Source organism: Manis pentadactyla, chromosome 4, assembly GCF_030020395.1.
Source record: "Manis pentadactyla isolate mManPen7 chromosome 4, mManPen7.hap1, whole genome shotgun sequence".
NCBI lineage: Eukaryota > Metazoa > Chordata > Mammalia > Pholidota > Manidae > Manis > Manis pentadactyla.
The window spans coordinates 49,281,250-49,308,747 of NC_080022.1; the positions used below are offsets into that span (position 1 = coordinate 49,281,250).

Genomic DNA, 27,498 nt, shown 5'->3' on the forward strand with positions numbered 1-27,498 from the left:
TTAGCACAGAACAGGAAATGAGCTGCAATAGAAGTATCTCCTGCCTTCTACATTTCCTGAAGTTCCCTCTCCTTAGGAAGGCCAGGCTTTTGCTTACAGCATCTTCTGACCCTTTGAAAAACAACAACAATGTGACAACAAAAACCCAATTCATTGATATTTCCACATTGTAAAACATTTATTTTTTAGAGCTGTTAAGAGTTACCAAATATGAGTTAAAGCCTCTGGACAAAATGGCACCAGGATCTCTCTTGTCCCTTCTTGAATACTGCTCATAGAAGGGAGAGGAGACTGAGTATCCAGCAAGGACACTGACTGATTTAGATGGTGTATAGGACTTATGTGACCAATGAATCCTTAAGACCCTTCTAATAAAATATTTCCTTTCTTCCATATCCTTTACATTACCTTAGGACCTTCAAAGAGCCACTGACAACTTAAATGTGAGATGTGTTCTGGTCCCCCCATACCAGGCACCGTAATGTTAGTCACAGAAGCAGGTGCAAACTTCCAAAGCTGAGTCAGAGAGGCCAGGACTGGAGGACAAGAGCGGAGAGCTTGATTCTAGATTCAGGCTGATCAAATTCTAATTCTAACTTCAGCTGACTTTATTAAGTTAAAATGGCTTTTAGTGGGCATTCTGAGTCCTTGTGTACATTGTCTCATTTAACTGAGGCAACCATCCTAGGAGACATGTAAATGATGTGCCCAAGGACATAATGACTGACAGGGCAGCCCTGATATAAACCCTGGCAGTCTGACTCCAAATCCTATACCCTTAACCTTGTACTACATGGCCTTACAATGAATGTAACATAACTTGATTTCAGTTACACATTTTCCCCTATGGAATTCCATGAATATGGCCCCGTGTCTTCTGATATTTATTTTTGCAGAAGTTTGAGGTCAGACTGATTTGGATCCATTTATAATTTTTTTGCTTTGTTTTTGTTTTATTTCACTTTTGGCCTGGACCCTTAAATAATTTTATTTGTCTCTGTAACAGAAAAGTTTTGTCAGGATAGTCATGGATACATTTTTTCTTAATTCAGCTTAGATTACCGTGATCCCTTTCAATTTGTACACAAAGGTTATATTTTTAAATTTTTTCGCATTCTGCAAAGTTTTTTCAGTTGTGACTTTAGTTTTTACTTTTGTCCGATTTTTCTAGCTTCTTACTCCTCAATACCAAGGCCTCTTAGGTCCAACCTCTACTCTTATTTTATTGTATCTACTATCCTCTTTCATTTTCTTCTCTGTTCTTTTTCTCTAGATTTTCTGGAAACTTCTCAAGTTTGACATTCTGTATTAGATTTTCTGTAGTGTTAATTTTCCTTTTTTATGGATTTCTGGTTACCTCTTTTTTTGTGAATAATATATTACTGGAACACAGCCAACACTTGTTATATGTTATTTATGGCTGATTTCAGGCTATAGTGACATAACTGAGTAGTTGCAACAGCATGTAGACCTACAAAGGCTAAAACATTTACTATCTGGCCCTTCATAGGAAAGGATTATTGACCTAAAAACTCTACATAAATATCTTAGGATCATCAAGTATCTAGCAATAGTCAAATTTCTTTGATTGTCTCATACTTTTTCATTGAGATGTAATTTATATATAACATTAGTTTCAGATGTACAACATAATGATTCAATACATGTATATATTGCAAAATGATCACAATAAGTCTAGTTAACACCATCACCACACATAGTTATAATCCTGATTACTTCTTAATTCTGCTGTAGATGTTTTGGTTTCCTTGAAACTGTCCATAGTTCACCAAGTTCTTTCCAATTTCTTCTGTTCACTTTAGTGACTTTTAAATTTCTTTTTAATAGCCTTTTAATCTAATTATGCTTATTACTTTCCAGTTCATTTCAACAGAGGACAGGGCTTCTTATATCCTATAGAGAATGTCAGTGGTTTTCAAAATGTTTTCTAGTTTCTATAGTAAGTCATCTTCAGAAACATGTTGTTATTTGGAGTCTGTAGGGTTCTGATTCTCTCTCCATGTTCCGCAGTATTTTTAAAAATTAGGCCTACTGTATTGGGATTTTTCTCTTTACCCAGTGTCAGGTGAGAAAGTCTTCCCATTCAGCACAACCCAACAGATGAGATGTGTAGATTTCCCTTGGCTCATTTAGCCCTGTGGTTGAGGGGTTGAGTGACAACTCCCACCAATGCCTGGTGCCCCTCAAGTGGGACAACCTCAGAGGTGGCATCTTCTCATCACGCCTGTTGGATATCAGACACTAAGTTGCTGTAGTAGTCGTAATCAATACACTCCTCAGCATATACGATTACCAGGGATCTCCTCCTGTCTGCTCCAACCCACACAACTTTATTTTTAGGAATTATGCTGCACCAGATGGAAACACCACCACCAGTGTGTCCCCTTCTTGCCTTCCTCACCCTCCCTTTCTGCTTTGTCATTCCTGGGAGTTGTGCTGTCTGCATAGGTATAGAAAAGCAGTATGTGGGTGAGTGTACATGTGTGTCATGAGTGGGGGAAGGAGAGGGTGGACGGTACTCAGGTGGCTACAGAAAGAGGCACCTGCATTATCTTCTGGTTGGTTAAGACATGGGGCCTCCACCTTAGGGGGAAAGCTGTGGTGAGGGGACAAAATACCTTCTGTGTTCTGTACTACTTATGGGTAGGCAGGGTAACACTTGGGTGTTAACTCATTGATATTCCCAGATTACGTTTATTTATAGTTAATGGAGATTCCTTTTAGAGTCTGACACTAGAGTGCCTATTAGATTTTGATAGCATATGGGTTTTGCCTCTTTATTTGTTCATTTAATTTTAATTTTAATCACAGGCTTTTAAGCAGGTGACATTTTATATAAAAAGTCTCATATATCAAAACAAATCAAAACAAAAGCAAGACAAAAACACACGAAACACACATAATGTGGGCTATCTCATAAAAACACCCTGGTAATATTGATGAAGTTAATGACAGGTGACATATTTCTCTATAAGCTTCATGCAGGCTTAAATCAAAGGTGTGCTGGGCCTTAATTCCCAAGCCCATTATCTTCTTCCACCTTGTGAAATGCATGCTCCAGCCATAAGGAGCAGTGGACTTGCTACGCTTTTGTTTGCTTTTTTTGTCTTGGAACATACTGGTCCTTTTCTCTCTTAAACACTATTCTCCATCTATCATGTGGTTAATTCCTACAGATCCCACCAAACTCATCGGAGACACAGTATAGAATAGTGCTAAAGAGCCAGCTCTGTTCAGACTGCTAGAACCATAGGTTATGTCCCATGGTTTGAGGAGTTTAATCATTATAGCTTTTCCCTTGAGAATCCTGTAATCTTTTACTCCAGCTGAACGGGTACAAAATATGCTAGAAGAAGGAGGTAGAAAGGAGAATACGAGGAGACTGTTATCCTTTAGGGGGCTGTATAGTTTGCTCGGGTCTGCTGTTACAAAGTACCACAGATTGGGTGGTTTAAACAACAGTCATTTCTCGCAGTTCTGTAGGCTAGCAGTGCAAGATCAAGGTGTTGGTAGATTTGTTTGACTTCTACTGAGGCTTCTGTCCTTGGCTTTTAGACAACTGCCTTCACGCTGTGTCCTCACATAGTGTTTTCTCTGTGTAAATCCATCCTTGGTTCCCCTTTGTGCGTCCAAATTTCCTGTTCTTTTAAGGACACCAGGCAGATTGGATTAGGGTATACGCCAATGGCCTCATTTTAGTTTAATACTACTTAAAAGGCCTTATCTCCAAATATAGTCATAGTCTGAAGTACTGGGGGTTAGGGTTTCAAATGAATTTGGGGAAATGTAATTCAGCTCATAAAAGGTGAAACAATGCAAAGAAGCCCAACTTTTGGAATAGTTTACATTAAGGTCTCAGAACCTCAGTTTACCATTTATGAAGTGGGTATAAAAAAACAACTCATGGGGTGGTGGGAGTATGAAATAAATCATGTAGAGCCTCTAGCCGCATACCTGGGACATCTGAGGTGCACATGTATTAATCCCTATGTTCTCGAGTCAGAAAGTTATTTTGGTTTTGTTACTTAACCCTGCTGATGGGATGCTGATTCAACTCCACCATCTACCTGTGCTTTCATCTTCTTGATCATATTGCCTAAAGTTGTATTTTTCTTCCCTTCCAGTTAACTGTGAGAAACATAGCTCTTCCCTGATACATAGGCAATAACCTCAAATCTAGAGAAGAGTTTCCTCTTTCCTTTTGACAGATGAAAAAATTAAGATTAAGAGAAACTGGTTACTTGCCAAATTCTCCAAGCCAGTGCACTTCACAGCCAGGATTTCTAGCTGGGTCCGTGTGACTCTGGAGCTCATGCTGTTTTCCTGCATGGATGGGGCTGAAGGGTTAGTGGAGGTGCTAAACCAGTGAGGAGAAGTTACCTTGAAACCCTGGGTTTCTTTGCATCATGCTTGCCTCTGGGGCTTAAAAACCTCCTCACTTGTATCTGTATCCTACACCTCTCCTGGGTTCTAGAGTAGAAGACAGGAGATATGGAGCTCCTCAAATCCAGAACTGTGTTCAGCACAAGCCCAAGGGTGGAGCCAGACATGGAACTCAGGCAAGTTGTCTGAAGCCCCTGTACCCAGCCACCATCCTATGAGTCTCTGAGTTTCATGGGACTTGTAGGAGAGTTCACATAGTGTATTAAGAGCCTAGACCCTGAAGCTAGAGAGCCTGCATTTGACTTATCTTTATTGATCAATTCCTTTATCAATTACATATTGGTGCTAGCCTCTCTGTGCCTCTGTGCTTTGTGTTTCCTCATCTGAAAAATAATGGTACCTACCTCATGGGGCACTTGCAAAGATTAAAAGAGTTAATTTTATAAAGCATTTAGAACACTGCCTGGAATAGTAAGCACTAAATAATGTTGGCTGTTAATAATAATAACCTTATTACCAGTATTCTTATTCTTATTTGTATAATTCATACCTCATGTGAATTATAGGCTCCTAGAAGAGAAGATTGGAAAGAGTCAACTGTTAAAAGCCAGGTCCAGTTTCCAAGACTCAACCAATGGGTCTCTAATAGCTTACTGCCTAACAATTTTCCCATTCCTGTTAAAAAGTAATTGTTGAATCAGACACCTCATGTTTCCTTTATCTCCTAAAATCCTCTGGTTGTTCATAGGATTATCAAACCAGTCCTTTTCAACCTAATTGCACTCTCAATAATGGGCCAGATGTGCATGATAAGTCCTACTTGTGGCTGTGTCAATTGCTCCATTCTATTTACAAAGCTTCCATAGCGGCTTCATTTTATTTATCCCCTCCCCCAACAGAATTTGGCTTGTGTGTCTGTGTTTTAAACTGGGTTTGAAGCATTTAATTTTGCCAATACAATTTTAGAGTATTAGTTTGCCTCCTGTTCTCTCTCTGCCCTCCTTAATTACCATTTATTGCAAACTCACACAAAAGCATTAAATGCTAATTCTGACTTCCATGTTCCTGGCCAAGAACAGGGATAATAATTTCCATCCAATACAACCTGAGCTCATTTTACATAAGGGTGATTCAGAGTAGAGATTTGAAATCATAATCAAGTCTTTCTCGAAATCGCCTTACCCTAGCAGTCATTCACTAATGTCTCTGCTAATGGTAGACAAATGGCAAAAAGCGAAATCTCGTTGTTAAAAAAAAATGAGCACAAAAACAACTTTGCAGCAGCATTCCTGAAATTGCTTCTCTCATCAGCTCTTGCAATGTGACAGTTTAAGAAGGGAACACAACTCATTTTATTTGGTTGATGGGGCTAATCCCACATCACCATAATCCCTCCTGATGTTTTATTGATTCTAAAGGACATTTAATCAGGAAGCAGCTCAGCACTAGAATCCTGCTAATTAGCAAGCAGCCACATTCCAAATGGGTTTCCAATTGAACAGCAGATTAATGGACAATATGTACTAAAATAATGATTCGTGCATTCAGCTCCTAAAATGTGTGTCTAAATTGCATCTTTAATCTCTTAAGGAGATAGGTTTGCATACAAAGCCCATACAGAATGGATTTAATTCAACAGAAGCTTTAGCCAATGACTGGTTAAGGATGAAACAGGTTTACCACTTACAAAAGCAATTCTTCATTGGTTCTTATGTTCTTGAACATTCAAAGGTCAAAGACAGGTGAATAAAGACATCGGTGGGCTTCTCCAATATGCACATAATACAGTGGTAAGTTGGGAATAACTGATGTATACAAGTAGCCTAGCCTCATGTGCTCTCCATTCCCACTAATTCTCATATCTCTGATTCCTGGAATCCTGGTTCTGGATCCCAACTTTTAATCAAGTACAGTATGTACCAGGTTAATGTGAGTTTCAATACTTACATTTTCTCCCTTTATATTGGTGCCTTTTTGAGACTCCAAATTTTAGCTTATTGATTTTCTACTAGGCTTTTAACACAATTTTCTTTTCTTTTTTTTTCTGCTTAAACACCTCCCTCACCCTCACCTAACCAACCCCCAACGTTTTAGAGAAGGGAGACTCCCATATCTGGGTCTGGTAGAAATTTGCTGGCTAGGCTCAATCTTCTCTTGTCACTTATTTATCAATTGATGTTTCCTATAACCTTTACCCTATATACCCAATGACTAGAGTAGTGCTTGGCATGTAGTAGGCACTTAATAAATGTGTTAAATGAATAAATAAATGAATCAATCAGATATTTACCATACACATACCAAGTGCCAAGTATTGGCCTACAAGATGTTGGGATATAATGTGAGGGAAACAGTCATTTTCCTTGCTAGCATGGAATTATAACCTAGACACTAAAATGAATCATGCAAGTAAATAAATAATAACAAATAATGATAAGTTCTAGGAAAGAAAATTACTGAGTGTTAAGAGAGAGTACAACACAAGGAACTTGAGTTTGATGAGGTGGTTAGGGAAGGTCCTCTTCAATTTGACCATGAGATAGGCAGAATTCATGTATCTACATACATCCCTGAGAGTATTTTGAGACTCTCTTCATTCCCTATCAGATCCATAAATATGTATTGAATGCTATTATGTGCTGGGGTGTGCTCTAGACACTTAGGATACATCAATGAATAAAACAAAGATTCTGCCTACCCCATGACACTGAAGTCTATAGTCTACCACAGACTGGCAGATAACAATAAACATCATATATCAGCAAATGACCTAATTCATTAGAAGTTGATACTTGTGTACTAGAAAGAAGAAGGAAAGCAGGTTAAGGGGGAAGAGGGGTTGGATGACTACAACTTTAAATAGAATGGTTAGTGTGGGCACTGACAAGGTGACATTTGAACAAAAACCTAAAGGCAGAGTTAGTATGAAGATACCTTGGGAAAGAGCATTCTAGGCAGAGGAAACATTCAGAGGAGAGGTGCTTAAGGTAGATATGTGCACGGTGTATTTGAGGAAGACAAGGTACACAGTGTAACTGGAATAAAATGTGCAAACAAAGTTGTAGCTGGAGCTGGAGGAGTGGTGGAGGAGCTAATCAGGTAGAACCCTTTTTAAGACTGATTATTTTCCCTAAGTGAAATGCAATGCTTATGCAGTATTATGAGCAGAGCAATGACATGAGCTGTTTTAGGTTTTAACAGATCACTGTAGCTGCTATGTTGAGGATAAATTAGGGACAAGGGAGAAGCAGAGTTCAGTTAGGAGGGTAGTACATTAACCCAGGAAAAAGAAATGGTAGCTTGGATGAGGTATAGTTGAGTAACAACAGAGGTCATGAGAAGTGACCAGATTCTGGGCATATTCGGAAGGCAGAGTTCATTTACTCATGAATTACTGATGGATTGGATGTGAAATGAAAGAAAAAGAGAAAAGCCAAGAATTGCAGGTATGTTGTGTGCTCATTTTTTTCTTTTTAACAAACTAGAGATATAAACTTTTACTTCACAATTTTGTCATCATTCACTTTCTAGTAAGACATGTACTGGGGACATAGTTCAAAACACTGGGAAAGCTAGATCCTGGGTGTCTTCCAGGCAGGAGCAAAGATGTGGTTGCTCCAGGGTTGAAGCACTCCTGGGGCTTTCGGGCAGTGTGGACCAGACACAGCTGTATTGTCCAAGCCCAGTTTTACTTAGAGCCACCTTCTTTTCGGGGGCCATGAGACCTCATTTCATGCCAATTTTTTTTTTTACCAGAGGCTCCCTGTACTACACCATATTTCAAAGACAGGTCCCCCAAGATGTGCTGCATGATGGAAAAATTTCCATTCCTGCTGTATCCATGGCAATAATGCTTTTAGGGCATTCCCTGCTGTGAACGTGAACACTGGAAGGAAGACAGTGGCGAGTCTCCCTTCTGGGATCTTAGTGCAGACAGCAGCAAGGAAGGTCACGCCTGGACCCAGTGCACCAAATGATGGTCCATATCTTCCTATGGCAAATTTACACACGTTAACTGACCAAATTGGAGATAACACCTGCAGATAACTACACTGCCACTAACAGCTCTTGACCCAGAAGGTGCACTATGCTGAAGGAGAAGCTCCACAAATGATACATAGTAGCAGCTATGTGAAACAAGGAGAAAGGACTGAATGTTGACAGGAACATTGGAGAACAAAGGACCTTTGAAGCTGGGTTGGATGTGAAATATTTGATCATCCTCTGTAGAGAAGGTACTCTCCACAAACAATACAAAAACATTTGCAGCTATGATACTTTTTGGTTGGATTTCTCTTCCCTTGAATGACTAAAACATGTAAGCTACCAAAAAACCTGTCATAGTCTGCTAGCCTTAGGTAATTCCACCACTTGTTAATCTCCTTTCTGAAGTCTCCTTCCTTTTGTGATCTTATGCTATTCAACCAACCCATTTTTATATCATCAAAATAACTCTGGCCCCTGGATTCCAGTGATTCATATTGCCAAATAGCAGCTGACCCAAATGCACAGCCCCAACACTAAAAATGAAAGGTTTTACAAGAGTCCTTATGGGAGAGGGAGAAGGATAAAAGATTGTTTCTTTTACAGGAGGAATCAAAGCATTTCTCTTATATGCTTCTCTCTTTATTCCTGTGTCTGATCTTCGATATTCAACCTTCATGGGTGCTTTTCTGAATACACATTTTTGCAAATAAGAAAGTTAAACTTAGACCATTAGTGAATACGGTGTTAAGTGTCCCTTCATGGTTGCCAGAATGTTGTCGGACAATGCAGTCTGGGGAGATCTCTCTGCATGCTAGGTGAAACCTCAACTTGTGGGAGGGTTCTGACTGATCAAGAAAAGAATCCATGAGCAGCAGGTTGAGTAGGTACAAGCAAAGAGTAGTTTACAAAAGCAAAGTACACACTCGAGGAGGGAGTGTGGCTGTGCTCCAGAGGTGAGCAGCTTGCTGTGTGTTCATTTTAATTTAGTTCAAAATATTTTTTAATTTCCCATGTGGTTTCTTCTGTGACCATAGGTTATTTAGAAGTCTGTTGTTTTGTTTCATAATATCTGAAGATTTCCAGGATTTTTGCTTGTTTGTTTTTTAATTTCTAATTTAATTCTATTGTGGTCAGAGAACATATTTTATATTTTATCCTTTTAAATTTACTGAGGCTTATGTTATGACTCAGAATATGATTTATCTTTTGCATATTTCATGTACACTTAGAAAGAATCTGTAGTCTGCTGTTGTATGGATTATTTTGTAATTGCCACTTATATCAAGTTAGTTTATGATGTAGTCTACATCTTCTGTATTCATACTGATTTTCTACTTGCTCTACCAATTACTGACAGACAAGTGTTGAATTCTCCAACTATAATTGTGAACTTATCTATTTTTCTTTTAAGTTATATGTTTTTGCTACATGTAACTTGAAGCTATGTTATCAAGGGTATGAACATTTAGGTTTGTTATGTCCTCTTGATGAATCAACTTTTTGGCATTATTCCTTCCTTTGAAATCTACTTTGTCTGACATTAATGTAACCACTACAGCTTTCATTTTATTAGAGTTAGTACAGTATATAATTTGCTCTTCTTTGACTTCTAGTGTGTCTACAACTTTACATTTTAAATGACTTCATTGTAGATAGCATTTAGTTCAGTCTTTTTGTGCATTTGGATCATTAATATTTAATGTAATTATTGACAATGGTTGGGTCTAAATCTACTTGTCTTGATGTTTATTTTCTATTTATCTTATTTGTTTCTCATTTTCACTCCCTCTTATTTTATCTCTTTAAAATTATTTAAATGTGCTTATACTTCCATTTTATCTTCTTCATTAGCATTTAACTCATTATATTCTTCCTTCAAATTATACTACTTCATTTAAAGAATAAGAACCTTACCAAATTGGATATTGTGAGATGATTTTTCTGAATCTATTTAGATGATCATATTTTTCTTATTAGTCTGTAAATATAATGGTGAATTACCCTCAAGATCCTCTATTTCTATGTGCATATGGTTATAGGATATTTAAATATTTGGATCTATTTTAACAAACAAACAAGCAAAAATCTGCATGCCCATATTTATTGCAGCATTGTTTATAATAGCCAAGACATGGAAGTAATCTAAGTGCCCATCAGTGGAACAAACTGCCCGCCACCCTCAGTGGCCACCAGAGCCAGGCAATTAAGGGGTATATCCTGGGTGGCAGCTCTAAAAACCAGGGTACCAGATGTAAAAACTGTAGCATCAGACACATATAAGAGATCCCCTCCAAGAGATGTTGGTGCTCTGGAGCATGGCAGAGACAGAATATAAAGATAGTGCCTTCCTTCCTACATCTCGGGAAAGGTTTACAGTCAGCACTTAGATGTTGGCTTAATTAGAAGCCTGTTCCTTCAACTACAGCTATGATGATAAGCTAATATACCTCTTTCAAAGAAAGATCAAGCTCCTGGTTCTGTTGTCTTTTGCTGTGACCTGTGGGTGGTAGCTGCTTAAGAATTCTACGTCTGTTGGTTACAGTCCTGTGAAACCTGTGAGCATACGCCCCACTTGCCTCCCAGCCCCAGGCAATGTAGAGGTATCTCCTGACAGCAGCGTCAAAAATCAGGGCACCAGAGAAGGGTATAAACTCCTTTTGGAAGATGCTGGTGAACTGGAGCATGGCAGAGAGAAAGTACAAAGACTGTGTCCACTGGACTCCATTCCCTGAAAGCACATCCTTAGGCCCTATTATTGTGCTACACCAGAAGCCTGCCCCTCAGGCCAAAGCTCCTGGACAAGCAAAGAGGCCTTTTTCTAAGAACAACTGGAGATATGTTTCAGTCTGATACCTGTGCGGTGCCCTGGGAGTGTTAATCTGCTAAGAACTGAATCTCTAATTGTTACAGTCCTATGGGATCTAGGCATGAAAGCACCTCTGGCCTCCAAAACCAGGTGATCAAGGGTGACCCCTGGGTGGTGGCAAAAACTGGGTCATCATGTGTAAAAAGGGAACACCATATGTGTGTAGACGTTCCTTTCCAGGAGACACTGGTACTCTGGAGTGCAGCAGAGGGAGAGTGTGAAGATGGTGTCCACTGGTTGAAGTGAGGCTTAGGGGAAATAAAAAGATATCATCCCCAATGTGGTTTCCCTCTTATTTGCCTGATATGAAGGGGTCACTCGATCAGTTTTCTTCTTCTGGTACTTTAAAGGTGTGATTCCACTGTCTTATAGCTTACACTGTTTCTAATGAGAAGTCTGTTGTAATTCTTTATTATTCTGTATGAAATTTCTTTTTCTCTTGTTCTTTTAAGGTTTTTTTCTTTACCACTAGTTAAGCAATTTGAATATAATGAATCTTGGTATGGTCTACTTCAAATTTCTTATATTTGAGGTTCATTGAGTTTTTTGAGTCCTTGTCTTTATATTCTCTCCAAGTTTGGAAAAACAGTAGCTGTTGTTTTTTCAGCATTCCCTCACCCTCCCGCCACCCATTTCTCTTTTCCCCTTTTAGAACTATAATTTTCCATGCATTAGGCTGCTGATGCTGTCCACAAAGCTCAGTGATGCTCTGTTAATTTTTTCTTTATTTTTTTTCCACAATGAGTTTTATTTTAGTGTTAGTTTCTGTCTTCAAGTTCACTTATTTTTCTATTCTTCAATGTTAAATAGACTGTTACTCTCACAAGAGTATTTTTCTTTTAGATATTTTATTTAAAAAATAAATGAATTTTAGAATAGTTTTAAATCCACAGAAAAATTTTAAACATTTATATATATAGTGAATTTTCATATACCCCATACTCAGTTTCGCTTTTTGTCAACATCTTGCATTAGTAATGGTAGTTTTTTATAAGTAATGAACCAATAATAATGCATTATTATCAACTAAATTCTGTGCTTTATTCCAGAATTTTAGTTTTTACCTAATATTCTTTTCCTGTTCTGAATTCCATCCAGTTAGTTTTTATGTCTCCTTGTACTCTTTTTGGCTATAAAAATTTCTCAGATTTTCCTTATTTTCAATGATTTTTGGTTTCGAGGAATGCTTGTCAGCTATTTTGTAGAATGTCTGTGTATTGTGATTTCTCCAAACTTTTCTTCATTATTACACTGAGGTTATTGGTTTTTAGGGAGAAGACAATTGTATTTTTCATCTCTAAAAGCTTCATTTGAGCTTTTTAAGAAAAATTTCCATACCTCTCATTTTACTTATGATTTCCCTATACCTTCTTGAACATGTAAAGTGTATTTTGTAATTGTTATTTTCATGTCCTTGTCCACTATTTCTATCATCTATGTTGTTTATGAATCTGCTTCTATTGATTGTTTTTTGTCCTAATAATGGATTATATGTTCCTGCTTTTTTTCATGTCTAGTAATTTTTGTATGAATGTCAGAAATTGTGATTTTAAATTTAAAATTTTCTGATATATTTTTATTTCTTTAGAAATTTTAGGGCTTTGTTCATAAATGTAATTAAGTAATTTGGAAATAGTTTGATGATTTTAAAGCTTTAGTAGGGCTTTTAAGATTTTTAAAATTTGTCTAGGATAATATGGTCTGCTACACATAGACTACTGAGGACTATACCCCATGCCACATATATTCACCTCTGATAGGTGGGACTATGAGTATTCCCAACTCTGTGCAAGATCTAAAAGATTTTCCATCTCTTTATGTTGATGTTTCTTTCTCTTACCTTGGGTAATTTTCTCAAATGGCTATATTAGCCTATTCATATGAAGACTAGAGGACAACTCTTTAGAAATCTCCAGGGATAATTTTATGGCCTCTCTTTTCTGCTACTCTGTATGGTATATTCTAGTCCTCTTGGCTTTCCTGAACTCCAAACTCAGTCTCTTTAACTCAAGGAGAATTCTGGGTTCTTTTTGGATTTCCCCTTCTTGTTCAGCAAGCTGAAATTACTTCATTTATTTTTCTTCTTTCAGGAATCACTATGCTGTGCTACCTGTTATCAAATGTCTAAAAACCATTGTTTCATATACTTTGTCCAGTTTTTTAGTTGTTTAAGATAGAATGGTAAATCTATTGTTGATAGTCTATAATGGCTGAAGGTGAAATTTCCTGCTTTGTTTTTCTATGGCCAAGAAGACCCTTTGATCTTAATATAAACAAACATTTCTTAACTTTGTCTCCAACTGATAGAATTGATTGCTTCACATGCAGAACTTCTAGTCTAAAGACAGATTTCTGTTTGGTATTCTAATAGAGGACTATGTGAATAAAAAGTCAGCTTACTTTATTTCATTTTGGTAACCCAAATCTTGATGGTTAAGCAATGTTTCCAGGAGGCTCAAAGTCAGATATAATCCATGCTTCCCACTTATAGCCCTGACCTGCAAATAAGAGAGGAGTTGAAGTTTCATTATAATGATTTGAATTTCCCTCCCATAATTTGAAACTATATAATTTTGACAAAGGAGCACAGTGTACCATTAGGATATCATTCAGGACAAGAATGTCCAACTTAATGCTATCATAAAGATCAAATTTTTATTCAGTTGACACAGATATATAGTTTATTTTTCAGAATCCACTGAACTTTGAAATGCTGATCTACCAGTTTTTCAGCCATCAAATGGGTGGTCAAGGCCTAGAAATTATATATACTTATTTTTTGGGTAGATTGCAAAATATTTTTTACATCTACTTTGATTTACAAAACAAGTTTGTTATATTAGCATGGTTAATATTAGTGCATTTTATGTATGAGGAAACAAAGACATAGATTAAGTGACTTCCTCAGTGTCACATAGTTAATAAATGATGGGATTAAGTCTAGAAATCAGATGCTCAGTAAATATCTGTGGTATGAATGAATTAAATTCATTGTTATTTCCCAAGTACTTATTATTTTCTGAGTCTAGCTGATAAACAAATTCAGTTCTCAGATTGGTGGGTGGGTGATACTTAGATTCAACTGTGTCATGCTTTTATGGGTATAACAGCATGTGCTGTATGTTCAGCATAATACTTAAACACAAAGACTTTGGAATGAAACATAACTTATTTTGAACACCAGATCTACTGTCCATGATGGTTGACCTTCAGACATTATTTAACCTTTCTGTGCCCAATTACTTAATCTACTAAATAAGACTAGTATTTTTCACTTCCCAGGATTTCGTGAAGATTACGTGAGAAAATAAGCAGTTAGAATAATGGTTAGCTTGTGACAGACATTTGATGAATATTTGTTGAAATGAAGAAAAGAACAAAGGGAGGGGAGGGGAAGAAGGGAGAGAGAAGAAAGAAGAAAGGAAAGGAAAGGCCAGATGGGGGAAGGGAGAAAGAGAGAGAGAGAGGAAGGAAGGACAGAAGGACGGACAGAAGGAAGGAGGTCAAAGAAAGAAGGAAACAAATATCTCGTTTAGTGTTTGTACTAAATAGTACCTATTTTATTATTATTTTGAGTGGAAGTTCAGTATAGAGACTATATTAAGCATGTCTTTTTATTCTTATGCTTGGATATTGAGGGCCTTTGTTGACCCTGGGGTGATTGCCTCTCTCAAGAATAGCCAGTTCCTAGAGATAGTGAAGAACTACCTTACAAGGGTGCCTTTCTTTCATATGCAAACCAGTTACTTTCTTTACTGGGGCTTTCATACTTGGGTCACTGTTTGCTCTAATCACCCCAGGCCAAGTAACAACCAGACAACTAGGGAGAGTCTCTATGCCCCAGAGCCCACTGAAATTATTCAAACCACCTAATCCTAAACCCGTTTACCCTGCCTTACCCATTCCATAATGAAGGCTTTTGCCCACAATTCCTCCTCAAACCCTCTGTCTCCTGACCAACCCTGGTGCTTCCCCTTGGGGCCTGTGAGGCATGTGTGCCCCCTCCTCTTGGGAACTGTGAGTAACAAGCTATCTGTTTAATGGCAATCATCTCTGATCTGTTGTTCTGATCATACCTGAATGATAATAAAACCTGGATTTTAAAACAGTGACAAAAAGCTCCTCTTTATTTATCATTATGGAAGGAGACAAAACAAATCTGGGTTTGAAACATGCATATGTTACTTACTAGGTATAGAGGAGTAGTATCAGGAAAGCCTAACAGAGGGAAAAAGATGAATTTGAAACACAAAAAAGTGAATACATAAGAGTTTGCTAGAAGAATAAGGGTTTGAGGAGAATTCCAGGCAGAAGACATTGTACACATTATTTGGGTATAAATAATGGGTGAGAAAGAGCATGGTGCTTTTTAGAAAAGCACATGAGATGCACGGTGTGTGTATCTCAATATTATTCACTCTACTATAATTCTATACACTTTCCATGCTGGGCAGTGATTGTCTGTTTATTAGAGCTTCTTTGAAAGACAGTAGCTTACTGAGGGCTGGAACTGTGTTTCATTCATTTCCCTATCACTATTGCTTTACATGGTTTTTGAAAAAATGAGGACCAACAATTTTGAATTGATGAATATATGGATGAACAAGGAAGAGAATGAATGAGTTGAAGGCACTGAAGAGTAGAGTATGAATGGGCTGAAGTTGGCACAAAATAAACTTAGAGAGGTAGAAGTTAATCATATTATACCATTTTACTCCAAAAAGAAGAATTATCCTCATGATTAGAGCATATTAATGTATTTTTAAACATCAATATTAAGGGGTTATTCTAAAAACAACTCATTTACTTCTGGCAACATTTGAGTTTTGCTCTAGGCTAAAATGAATAGCAGTTTAGAAATAGTACATCAGGGTTCCTAGAAGTAATTGATTGATAGCTGCTAAGAACTGATTGCTGACAGTTGTTAGGAGAGCCCTAGAAACATCTACCATAAAATCTTGGCAATTTATTGTTATTCAGAATTATTATTAAAATCCATTCAAGCAGGAAAATTCACAATGATGACCCTTGTTCAGTAAGAAAAAGTTTGATTATATGTAGTTTCTTCTGTATTTATTAAGGAAACTTTTTAAATCTAAGGTAAATAAAATATCTATTTTGTTTAGAAAATGACATAGGAAATAAATATTCACTTCCCCAAACGCTCCTTGAACGAGTGGTGCACAGATGCTCTGTCATCTTCCTCTCTTCCCATTTGTGGCTCTATTTGCATTTTACCCCTTCACTCTATTTAAACTGCTTACCAAGTCACTAGAAACCTCACGGTTTTAAATTTAGTGAATACTTTTCAGTCCCAATTACAGATAGTCTCTTTGCAGCATGTGACAAGGCTGACCACAACATCCTTCCATAAATCCCTACTCTTGGCTTTCTTGACCGTACCCATGTCTCTTCTGATTATTTTTAGTCTCCTTCTTTGGCTTTCGTATACCTACCCCTTCATAATGAGTACCCTCCTCAGCCTTCCCTTCTCACTTTCCCTTTATGTCTTTGGGTACCCCTAACTTCTCCCCTGGCTTCAACTCCATATTGAAGACTCTTAAATCATGTTTAGCTTTAATCTCTCTACCCAGGTCAACATGTGCAAAAGTGAACTCATTATTCCTTCCTCTAGCCCTCCAAACGACTCCTTTTCTGTTTCTTATCTCAGAGAATGGTGTCATCCACCAAGCTGCCAAGGCCAGAATCTTGGGAGTCATTTTTGATTCTTCCTAATTCAGGGTTCACATCTAATTAGTCATCAACACCTACTTTTTCTATCTCCTTATATGTCCATTTCTTCTGTTACTGCCCTAGTTTAAACCCTCATAATTTCTTGCTTGAATTATTAAAACAGCCTTCTGGGTCTCTCTGCCGCTAATTCTCCACATCCTATTACAATGCTCTTTTCAAATTTCAAATTTGATCTTATCATTTTCTTGTTGAATAGCTTTCAATGATTCCTTAGGGCATTCAGGATAAAGTTCACACTCCCTAGAAAGACCCTTCATAAACTGGTTCCTACTTTCCATTCTAACATCAACTTGAACAGCATCTCCCACTGTCCCTGGCCATCACATATCCACTATGTTCTGCCATATGAATGATTTACAGTTCCCTGAATTAGCCATGCTCTCTCTCATTTCAGTGCCCTTTCACATTGCTTTTACCTAGAACACCTTTCCCATTCCTTCCTCTGACTTTCCCCCTAATCCTTTTGTAAATGATCCTGCCTTCTAAGATTTAGTACTTGCATCATCTTCTCTGGAGGGGGCACCTAGGTGTTCCTTTTCTGTGTTCAGAGTTGCTGCCTTCACTGCATATGTCATACAGAATTGTGACATGTTTAAAATATCATCCTTCTCCTGAGCTCCTGGTGAACTTGAGACCTGAAATCATAATAGTCTGTTGTCCTCAGTGCCTTATCTTAGTGCCCAGAATACATTGTATGATTAACATGTAGCAAGAAATAGAATGTTATATTGATTAGAAAGATGACTATTACATTGGAAGAAGGGAATGATTCTAAGTTAGTAGGAATCATTTTATTGTTTTCAGGAGAGAGTGTACTGATGTAGAAATACTAAATACAAAAGGAATCATGGCAAACTTCAGAAGAATGTGGTGATCATTAACAGAATTCCCTCTTGATGATAATGAAGTAGTTACATGAAGAAGAAGCAAAGAGTAATTAGAGATGAGTAAACTATGCTCTATAACTCCTGGGTGGAAGGTCTAGGAATGGTTTGGGAGGGGTCTGTGATGGAGAGTAGAAAGAGGATGAGTTGAAGAGGTGAAGAGCACAGATTTCATATAAAAGGATTAACCTGAGTGGGAGCTGCTTAGGTTCTACAGACCTATTGAATCTGCCTGACTTGGGTAATAGTCAATGGTTAATCAATAAATGTATGTGAATCCATGTTGCCTCAGAAGTTCTGCCGGAAGCCATCATTTCACATCAAAAATGTGCTAGAGGAACAGGATGAATGAGTCCACAGAATGAGGATGATAGATATTTGATATATTTTTATACTGTTTGAAAATGGCCAATATTCCATTGGTGTGAGTGACATGACCCATAGATTATCCTTCAAGACTGCAATTTATTTATGTAAGAAGTGACAGATGATATGTGAACCCTCTGGAATGCTGGCTGTGAGGATGAGCTCCTACCCCCTGCCCATACAGGGCACACAGATTTCTTAAGGAGGTCTGTAATTCTCTCTCCTGCACTCCAGGGAGAGTAAGAGTTACTGGTCAAAAAGAAAACCCTTCCAGTAAGGATGGCCTTTTCCAGTCCACTCTGAGGTCCTGTGTCCCAGAGTAAGAATGTTGGGGGATAACTGCTGCTGCTTCCTGTATCCCATATCCCTTGGGCCTCAATTTGTTTCACGTTCTAGGGAAACAGAATTCTATTTGACATGCCTCCCAGAACTGTAATATACTCTGAGTGAGTTCCAGATGTCTTAAGAGATGCCAGATGGCTCATGAGAGGCAGACCAGATTCAAGGAAAATGTGCCCCATTAATTTGGATATGAACCATAAATTTAAGCTTTCAGGGCAGCTGTCGGGAGAAGAACATTCAAGGCCTCAATGTGGCCATCATTTGACCCCGGGAAAGATCCTCTTTCCTTAGGCTGTTTTGAAATGATAATTTTACCCAACACTGATTTTTTTTTTTATTAGGGGGAAGGAAATTAATATCTACTGAGTATATCAGACAGTGTGCTAAGTGCCTTCACATACTTATCTTGTTTAATCCTCACACTAGACACAAGAGGTAGATGTTTTGAACCTAGTTTTTCTAGATGAAAAGTCTGAGACTCAAAGAGTTTAAGCAAATTTACTTTGATTTTCCAGAAATTTATGTTCCATTCTCTATGTATCACCTGAGAACATTAAGATTTCACTGATGGTGTAATGTAGTTCCCAATCTAACAAAGAATTGCTGCTTCTTAGTCTATTTCTACCAACCTTATGGACATAATAAGGGCCATTTATGATGTGTGGAATCTCCAGTAGTGTTTTCTCTTTGCATGCATATGTAATATTTACACACACATACACACTATCATAAGCTCTGCTTTTGCACTGTTGCTTGATCGTATAAATGAGAGCATAGGGAAAGCTGCTTCTATCCTAGAAAAAGAACCCACTTTCAGCATATCCTGTCCTTGTTTCCTTGTTCTTTTAAATTTTTAGATCCTCCATTCGAACTCATTTACCTAGATGAAAGGCATGTTCCAGTATTTCCTACAGGACACTTTTTTTGTCTGTATTTTCCAATTCCTTCTACTCCTCTCAAATTCTAACTCTTATATCCTGGATTCAGTAGAATCTTTCTGATGTCTTCTGCCTAATGGAGTTCCAATTCTGGCTCTTAATTCCAGTACTCTTCTGTACTGAATCCTGGATCTGCCACTTGCTTGAGTGAGTCAGTTGGCCTCTCTGAGATTCAGTTTTTTACATTTATTAAATGGGTATTGTAACATCTACCTTTGCCTTTGTAGTTATTTGTAAGTGTTAAATGATATAAGGAAAGCATTCAGTGTAGTGCTTGGCACTTAGTAAGAACTTGGTAAAGCTCAGTGGTGGTGAGTTGTTAATGGAATTGTAGTAATAGTGGTCATTATTATTTTGCCTGTATCCAAGGTAGTCTCATGACTGGGTTTGTTTGGTTAAAGACATCACATGAGTTAATGTGGTTCTGGATCATCTTCTATTAAACACATCTGCTCTGTTAATTAATACTCCCAAATAGCATGTTAATCTCTATCAGCAATAAATCACATCACTCCCTAAATTTGGTGTTCCTAAGGAATGGGCTTACCACATGCTGACTTCACTGGAAGCTTCTACAGGGTGTGAGAAATGAACATTTGGCCTTGGAAAAATATTTGTTTTCCATTGTGAAATGTTATTTGGATATTGTCATATTCTTTATTGATAACATAAAACACAGCCCAGTGTAAGTACTTCCTGGACCATTTCTGCACATTTCACAATTCCTTTTCTCTTTTGTTTTTCTCCTCTCAGGCATATTATGTAATGTAATCCACATGCAGAACAAAGGGTAGCCATGCCTTCTCACTATCGACCCCATGTCCCAAGGGTAGCCTTTTAGAGATGAACAAATCTGAAACCTAATTTTGGTTACCTTGGGTGGTGGCAGGTAGCCAGAAAATGAGCGATCTTCTTTTCGAAGACTCAGGCTGAGGGTCTCTATGTTGAGTTTGCCATTGGTTTCCCTTAGTGCCATCTTCAAGCTCTCCACCAGGCTCCTGCTCACTTCTGACTGTGAGCTGGAGTCCCGGGAGGCAATGCTGATTGGAGAGGCAGGCGAAAGGCTGTGAAGAGATGATGCACCCGCAAGTGCTGAGTGTTTTCATACTCTTGATGCATGCTATGCAACCAGAGAACCCACCCGGTGAGGGCTTTGAGTTTGTGGCCACCAGGTCACAGGACTGAATGTGGAGATTTCATAGGCTAACTCAAATCTGTCCCACTCTAGAGAGCACTACAATCTTTTTTCCAGGAGGCACCAAGCAATTTGACTAGAAAATAGACCAACATTCATAACCCACTAGAACTTTTTTCCAGGTTGAGAGACAAAATTGAAAGTGACCACAGTGGTTTTGTTTACCTGCTTTTCTATCTTACTTTTCTTGAGCCCAGGTAATTACTGATGGCCAATCAAATTTCCAAACTGTCTATTGCCACAAAGCAAAACAGATCCTGCCAGACCCCTATAATCAGTAAACCTACATTTTAGAAGGAAATCGAACCAGGTGAACTGCCTGGATTATCCTTGACTGTGCTGTTTGAATCGGGAAAACCCAGAAAGGTTTTGGAGTAATTCTTCACTTGCCATTGGGCATGCAAGTGTACATAACTATTAAGATGCCTTATTTACCAACTATTGTTATTTTAAGTAATAGATAAAAAACATCAGGGTGATAAAGTGTTATAGTCACTTCCTTTCTGAAGCTAGTTTGAGATGCTTACTTATTTGAAATTCCAGTGTATATGTCTTTCCAGACACAGCTGCACAAACTTCTCTACAGTGAACCTTTTCCTAATTTCCACTGCCTTAAGTGCCACTTTCCTAGAGGGACATTCTATGAAAACCTCCACTCATGATAATCAGTTTCCTTTCAGGTGTGCTGATAAATCTTTAACAACTAGCTCTCTAGGATAAAGCCCTAATTTGTACCATTACTAATTTTATGGTATAAATAACTCCCACTGTAGCAGATTTCAGGCTACAAATATGATGTCACTGAATGAGACATTGGGAACTAATGTTCACAGTTGGCCCTCGTGGTGCTCCCGCACCCTCTACTCCCACTCTGCTTGATAAACTCTTTCATAGTTCCTTGTTCTTTTCCTTAATAAGTTCCCCTCCAGTTGCAATCACATATTTATTTCATCATTCACATCCGACACCCTTAGTTGCTGTCCCCTAAGATGTGGGTCAGGTTGATTTCTTTTTCCTTACTATTTCCTGGGGATCTTGTACAACTGAATCTTGGAATTATTTTTTTATATGTATTTAATTTTCCTAAAGTTCATAATGTATCTTCTTTTTGCTGTGTGACTTACTTGAGCTTTGGCCCAAAATGATACCATTCTGAACTACATGATCTGCTAATATTTTCCCAAAGTTTGGTGCAGGAAAGGAGGGGCTATTTGTCTTTGAGTCGGTCACCTTGGTTTTGAACCCTCCTTCCCTTGTTTGAGGAGTTCTCCAATTCCAGAGTCTGTCTCTCACTCTAGCAGAAGAAAACACCAGCTCTGTTTTACAGCCTCTCTTTGCTGTGAGAATACATGACCCAGGCCTTGCCAATCAGATCTCTCTCTCCCAGATTTGAATCAGAAGTTTTCCTTCCTCTTTCCTTTTCTTGCAACAGCAGTTCCTGGGGGTAGGAATGCATGAGGCTTTGTCCCCCTGCTTAGTCTGCCACGTACTGAATGGGCAGGTGTCGTCTGGAACCCATTTACTGCAGCCGGTGGGGCTTCTTAGAAAATCTGCTGCAGTCCATTTCATCTGGTCCAGCTTATGTAATAAGAGCTGTTGTCACTCCTGCTGCCATTGGTGATACTGGAGGCTTTTTCAGCATCACAAGCGGCCCCATGAAAGGCTCTACCTGACAGAAAGTGGAAGGGTGTTTTCCTGAGCAGTCCATTAATTAACAAAGAACCTGGATTCACTATAGGCCATCAGTCCTGCTTTTCCACAAACACATTGTCTGGTTTGTATAAAGCAGTGCCTTCTCTGATGAGTTCAAAATGTTAGTTCTTTATGCACCTTTTTCACAGAGTAGATATTTAGATGTTCCTGCAAATGGATAATTGATGGTGCCAACTACACTCAACTAACATTTACTGAGGATCTCCCACGTGCCAAGAACTATACTAGAACCCTGCTAGACAACTAGTTGGCCAGGACAGATACTATTCCTAACCTCAAATGTCAAATAAGTAATTCCAAGTACAATGACTACTGTGAAGGGAAAGGGCTTTGGGACTATAGGGCAAAAAGATATAATCTGGTCTAGTGCTTAGGAAAGGCTTCCTGTTCAGGACTCATAAGACTCCTATCTGCCAAAGAGAATCTAATGCAATCTGTTACCTCAGGGCCCCCATCTCACAATCTGTATTATATAAAGTGTGGTTGCTAATTATTAAAAATTTCTAGTGCTCTATGGCTCTCAGTAGGACAATTGCTCCCAGAGTGATGTTTGACTGGTGCACCCAGATGGCAGGATACTTTCTTTGGACCATGAGTCCTTGAGGGAGAGACTGGGCCTTGCCCACCTCTGAATTCACTGTGCCCACCAGAGTGTGTTTAGCAAGCAGCCAGTATTCCATGAATACTTGTGGAATGAAGTATCATAGTCAAAAGGCCCACTGTAGAAAGGAAACAAGTCTAACACTTGGCCCAGGGACATTTGTACAGGAAACCCTACCTTTTTCCTAGAGTGAAGAGATAAACTACAATGCCATGGCTCTAACCACTATGTCACATTATTTGTAACCCAAAAGACTGTCCTCTGGTAGGATAGCTTAAAAATCATAACAAATGCTGTTACAGAACTTACTATGTATCAGGCACTGTTTTAAGAATTTGCATATATGAACTCTGTTATTTTTATAAATCTATAAAGTGAAGGGAAGTCTATTATAGTTTTCATTTTGCAGGTGGAGAATGGAAGAAGAGAGTAAGTGACTAGCCCAGGGTTACAGAGCCACAACATGGCAGAAACAGGAATTGAGCCCAGGCTTCTGGCAATGGGCAAACCACTGCACCTCGTCATTTTTTTTTAGAGAAACAGAGGCTGCCTTGCTTTATGGTGCCTTATCTCTAGTGATGCTGCTCGCATCCTATTTTTACTTTGAGTCATTTCTTTCCCTTGAGATTAAGTGAAGGGATTATTGATTCCTGCACCTCAAACCTTTTTTTGTTAGTGTCTGTAATCCAGGAATTCAATTGACTGACTTATTTCTGGAATCACACCTTATAGACTGCATCTCTGTTGCAGTACATAGTCATTCCTTATTTCATAATGAGTTTTTCCATTTTCACATGGCAACCTCATAAAAAAGATGCATACTTGGTGTTAAGAAACACAGGCAATTGCTACAAAGAACTTTTTTGCTGTCCTGCATATAAGAGAGAAAGATAACCGTACGTATGAGCCAAGTGTTGGTAAAGAGCAAATTGCTTCTGCAGTGGGTGAGCTTTTTGAGTGAATGGCCTCCAAGGTCCCTGCCAGCTCTAGAAGTCCAGGAGCACTATGCCCACAAAGGGGAGAAAGTACCTTTGGTTGTGATCGCTACCATCCTGAGTTTTCCATAGGTTGTTGTCCGTAACTCTTTGGCTTTGCTGTGGTTCATCCAAGGCTGCAACTTTTAAAAACCAGAGTAGCTTTCCATAATTCACCTGAAATTAAATATACAACAGAACATCCTCACTTCATTAAAATGTAAGGGAGAAAGGCCTGCTGAGATAGAATGTATTTGCAAATATTTTATCACTCAAGTTTTAAAACAGCTTTAAAAGTATAGTATGATAATTATAAGAGCATTTTTAAACCAGATATTTCTATTATTTTCCCTTCAGAACATATTATATTCTGGTACAACTTCCTGCTTGTCTTGTGGTTGGGTAGGGGCCAGGAGACTGGTTCTGGCCAAGGAGCTGTGAGCAGAGGTCACATGTGCTACTTCTGGGTTGAGGATTAAACAGCTGACCTGAGACCCTCCAGTGCCCTCTTTTTTCTCCCTTTGCTGTAAAGCCCAAATATATTCCAGAATGGCTGCTTCCTCAGCCTGGGTTTTGGATCATAAGATAATGACAGTACTGAGAAGAGCACAATCAATATGGAGATGTAAATAAAAAATAAGCTTTGCTGTTTTAAGCCACTGAGACTTGGGAGCTCATTGTTACTATAGCATAACCTAGCTTCTCTGTCTCTCACACATATCTCTTATATATATATATATATCATATCTTATATTTGATATGTTCATCTGATGTATTCAGATTATTTGAGGACAAGACCTTATTAAGCTAAGTGAAAAATCTCAAGGTTTATTTTTACATAGGAAAGGACTGACTGAATGTCTTTATTTCCATTGCTGGCCTGGATGACATCCTATAGCCTCTGGGGGGCCCACATCTCCAGGGCAGTGGGGGAGGGAAGCTTGATAAGGTCCTCATGTAAACTAGGTCTCAGGCCAGAGAATTTGACTTAACTGAAGATTCATAGAGGTTGTATTAATAAGTTGACATAGTCTTCCTAAATATTTCTCATAAATATACAGCTGATCCTATTTGCTCAGTTTAGATGGACAAGAGAGAGAACTAACATTTATTTCAGTACCTACTAAACACTAAGCATGAGACCAGGTAATATGCAGTTATTATATTACCAAACCCTCACGCTATTCTTGTGGTTTTGGCCTGGTTTTCTATCAACACATGCTTACTAATGATCTGCGCATTGCTATTACTTCCTCCTATTTAAAGATATTTTCCTCTAGCTCCCTGAATTTGGTTATACTGGGACCTCCTTTGGTATTCACCCACACGTGTGAGCTTGCAAAGTGCAGTGCTCAGAGAGAGAACCCTGGCCTTGTCACTGGGCAGCCTTTTTTCTCTGCTTGGATCTGCCATAAATTCTCAGGGCACCCTAAACAAGTTCCTTAACCTGTCTGGGTCTCAGTTTCCTAATCAGTAAAATGATGAGTAAAATGATGTGAGATGCCTCCCGTCTCTGATTCTCTGGGAACTGTCATGATGCATCTCAATCAAGTTCTTCATTTTTCCTTCGAGCCTACAGAGTCCATTCTAAATGGACTCACATGTGCCCTTTATCTTAAATCTGTAACTATCCCAGTAATGTTAAGAACAAACATTGAAAGTTGGGACAGGAAAGTCCTTTCAAGTGAAATTACACAGGGCTAAGAGAACTTAATCTATTTTGTTTTTTTGGTCTATTTTGACTAGGAATTTCCACATACGAATATAAATGAGTTTTGTATCTGAGGGGGTCAATAGCTTCAAGAAAGAAACTATTCAATAGAATTAACCTTTTAATTCTATTATGGGGTGGGTACAAGTAAAAGAAGCAAACAGAACTCACACTTAAAATATCAAGATGGCCATACCATTTCAGGTGAGCCCCTCTTAGAAAATCTTTGGCAAAGGATCTTGACTGTTGTTAACTGTAGAGGGACTTCATGCCTCAAGAAGAGGTGGTTCAGCTGAGATTGGAGGAGAAATCCTGAAGAGATAGGGTCCAGGATCTTCAGCTTTTTCTGAAGTTTGTCCAATAAGCTGGAACTCAAAGGGTGTGACTTGAGTTCTTTTCTGATCAGGGCAAAAAGAAAAGTGTCTTCTCTTGTTCCATTTGGTCTCTGGCCAATATACTGACATGCCAACAAAACCAACAAAAGATTAATACTCTCTCAACTAACATGGCCGACAGCCAATGGAAGGAAGCAGAAGCCTGGTGGAGCTGGGATCAGAGCATACACTTCCAGGCCTAGCTTAGAACAGGGCAAGTTGGTAATACCTGAAGGTAAATAGTTAAGCTGGGCATCTTCATTAATTTACAGTGCCTCAGGACCTTTTCTTTCATGAAAAGAAAAGGAGCAAATCATTTTGGAGTACCTATTCTGTTAGAAGTCTCAAAGTAGTCATTCATCTGTCTTTTACAAAATAACCTTTGTGATTATATGAGAATTTAGAATAAGCAGTTTCAGAGATCCATTGGATCTGGGGGAAGGGATGGTGGAAGGAAGATAAGTTCATTTGAGACATTTGACGTTTGCTGGTGAACTCCCCTGGGAGCTTCCTGGAATGCTGATTGGACATATGGAATCTGGTGTCCACCAGTTCATCCTCAGACTGTGTTATTATCTGCCCCACATTAAATTATGCAGTAAATTAGTACCCCTTCATCCACAACAGAAAACAATTCAACAACTCTTAGTAAACACACCTCAGGTTGGTCAGAGCCACCCCTTGTCATCTGTTCCAAGGACTGGTCTCTAAGTTTTCTCCTGGGAAGGCCATGGATATAGGACAGGGACTGGTCTCCAGTTGGTACAGAGCTGCAATGGACATTTGCCTGGTTGGGAAGCTTAAAGAAACAAGGACAAATAGCAGTAAGGATCAGAAGTGGAGAGAAGAAGAGAAAGAGGATAAAAGGGAGAATATGAGTGAGCCAACCAATTTCTTTTTTTAAATTGAATTACAGTTGACCTATATTATATTGGTTTCAGATGTACAGCACAGTGATTCAACCCGACCAGTATTTTAAAACACATTCACAGTTCCAAATGACTTCAGCCTATGTAATCATTGAGTCTCCAAAGACAAGATCTTGCCTCAACATCAATTTCAGCATTATGTAATTAACACATTTGACAAATATATTAACAATTAGATACTGTTTCATTTGTGCAAGAAGGTGTCTATGACAAAGGAAAAATAGGTAGAATATAAGGTGTTTATAGGCAAATGTAGGGTTCTTATTAGCATTAAGGTATCCTCAGGCTGTTTTAACTTGCATATTCAGGAAGGGAAGAAAAGGCAATCATGAGCTTTGTTAAGAATGAAACATAGGAGATTAAAAAGCACAGAATATTACATCCCAAGTGCAATGCTATTAAAGGTTGTAATAGAATAAGTGATGGAATAAGGGTCAATGATACAATCCTTTAACATTGG

At 38.4% G+C, this 27,498-nt stretch overlaps 1 protein-coding gene and 1 pseudogene across 2 annotated transcripts in view; both read right to left on the minus strand.

The window, feature by feature from the left end:
* C4H1orf87 (chromosome 4 C1orf87 homolog) overlaps positions 1–27,498 on the minus strand; it is a 70,494-nt gene that overhangs the window by 19,717 nt on the left and 23,279 nt on the right. For both annotated transcript variants that reach the window (XM_057500252.1, XM_036911242.2), the window contains 5 exons: positions 26,768–26,908; positions 25,932–26,192; positions 24,080–24,201; positions 20,416–20,605; positions 13,658–13,755 (listed from right to left, as the gene is read on the minus strand). In XM_057500252.1, the coding sequence (XP_057356235.1) occupies positions 13,658–13,755; positions 20,416–20,605; positions 24,080–24,201; positions 25,932–26,192; positions 26,768–26,908 (812 nt within the window). The remainder of the gene's footprint in view (positions 1–13,657; positions 13,756–20,415; positions 20,606–24,079; positions 24,202–25,931; positions 26,193–26,767; positions 26,909–27,498) is intronic.
* On the minus strand, positions 8,093–9,088 carry LOC118925443 (presenilins-associated rhomboid-like protein, mitochondrial; annotated as a pseudogene).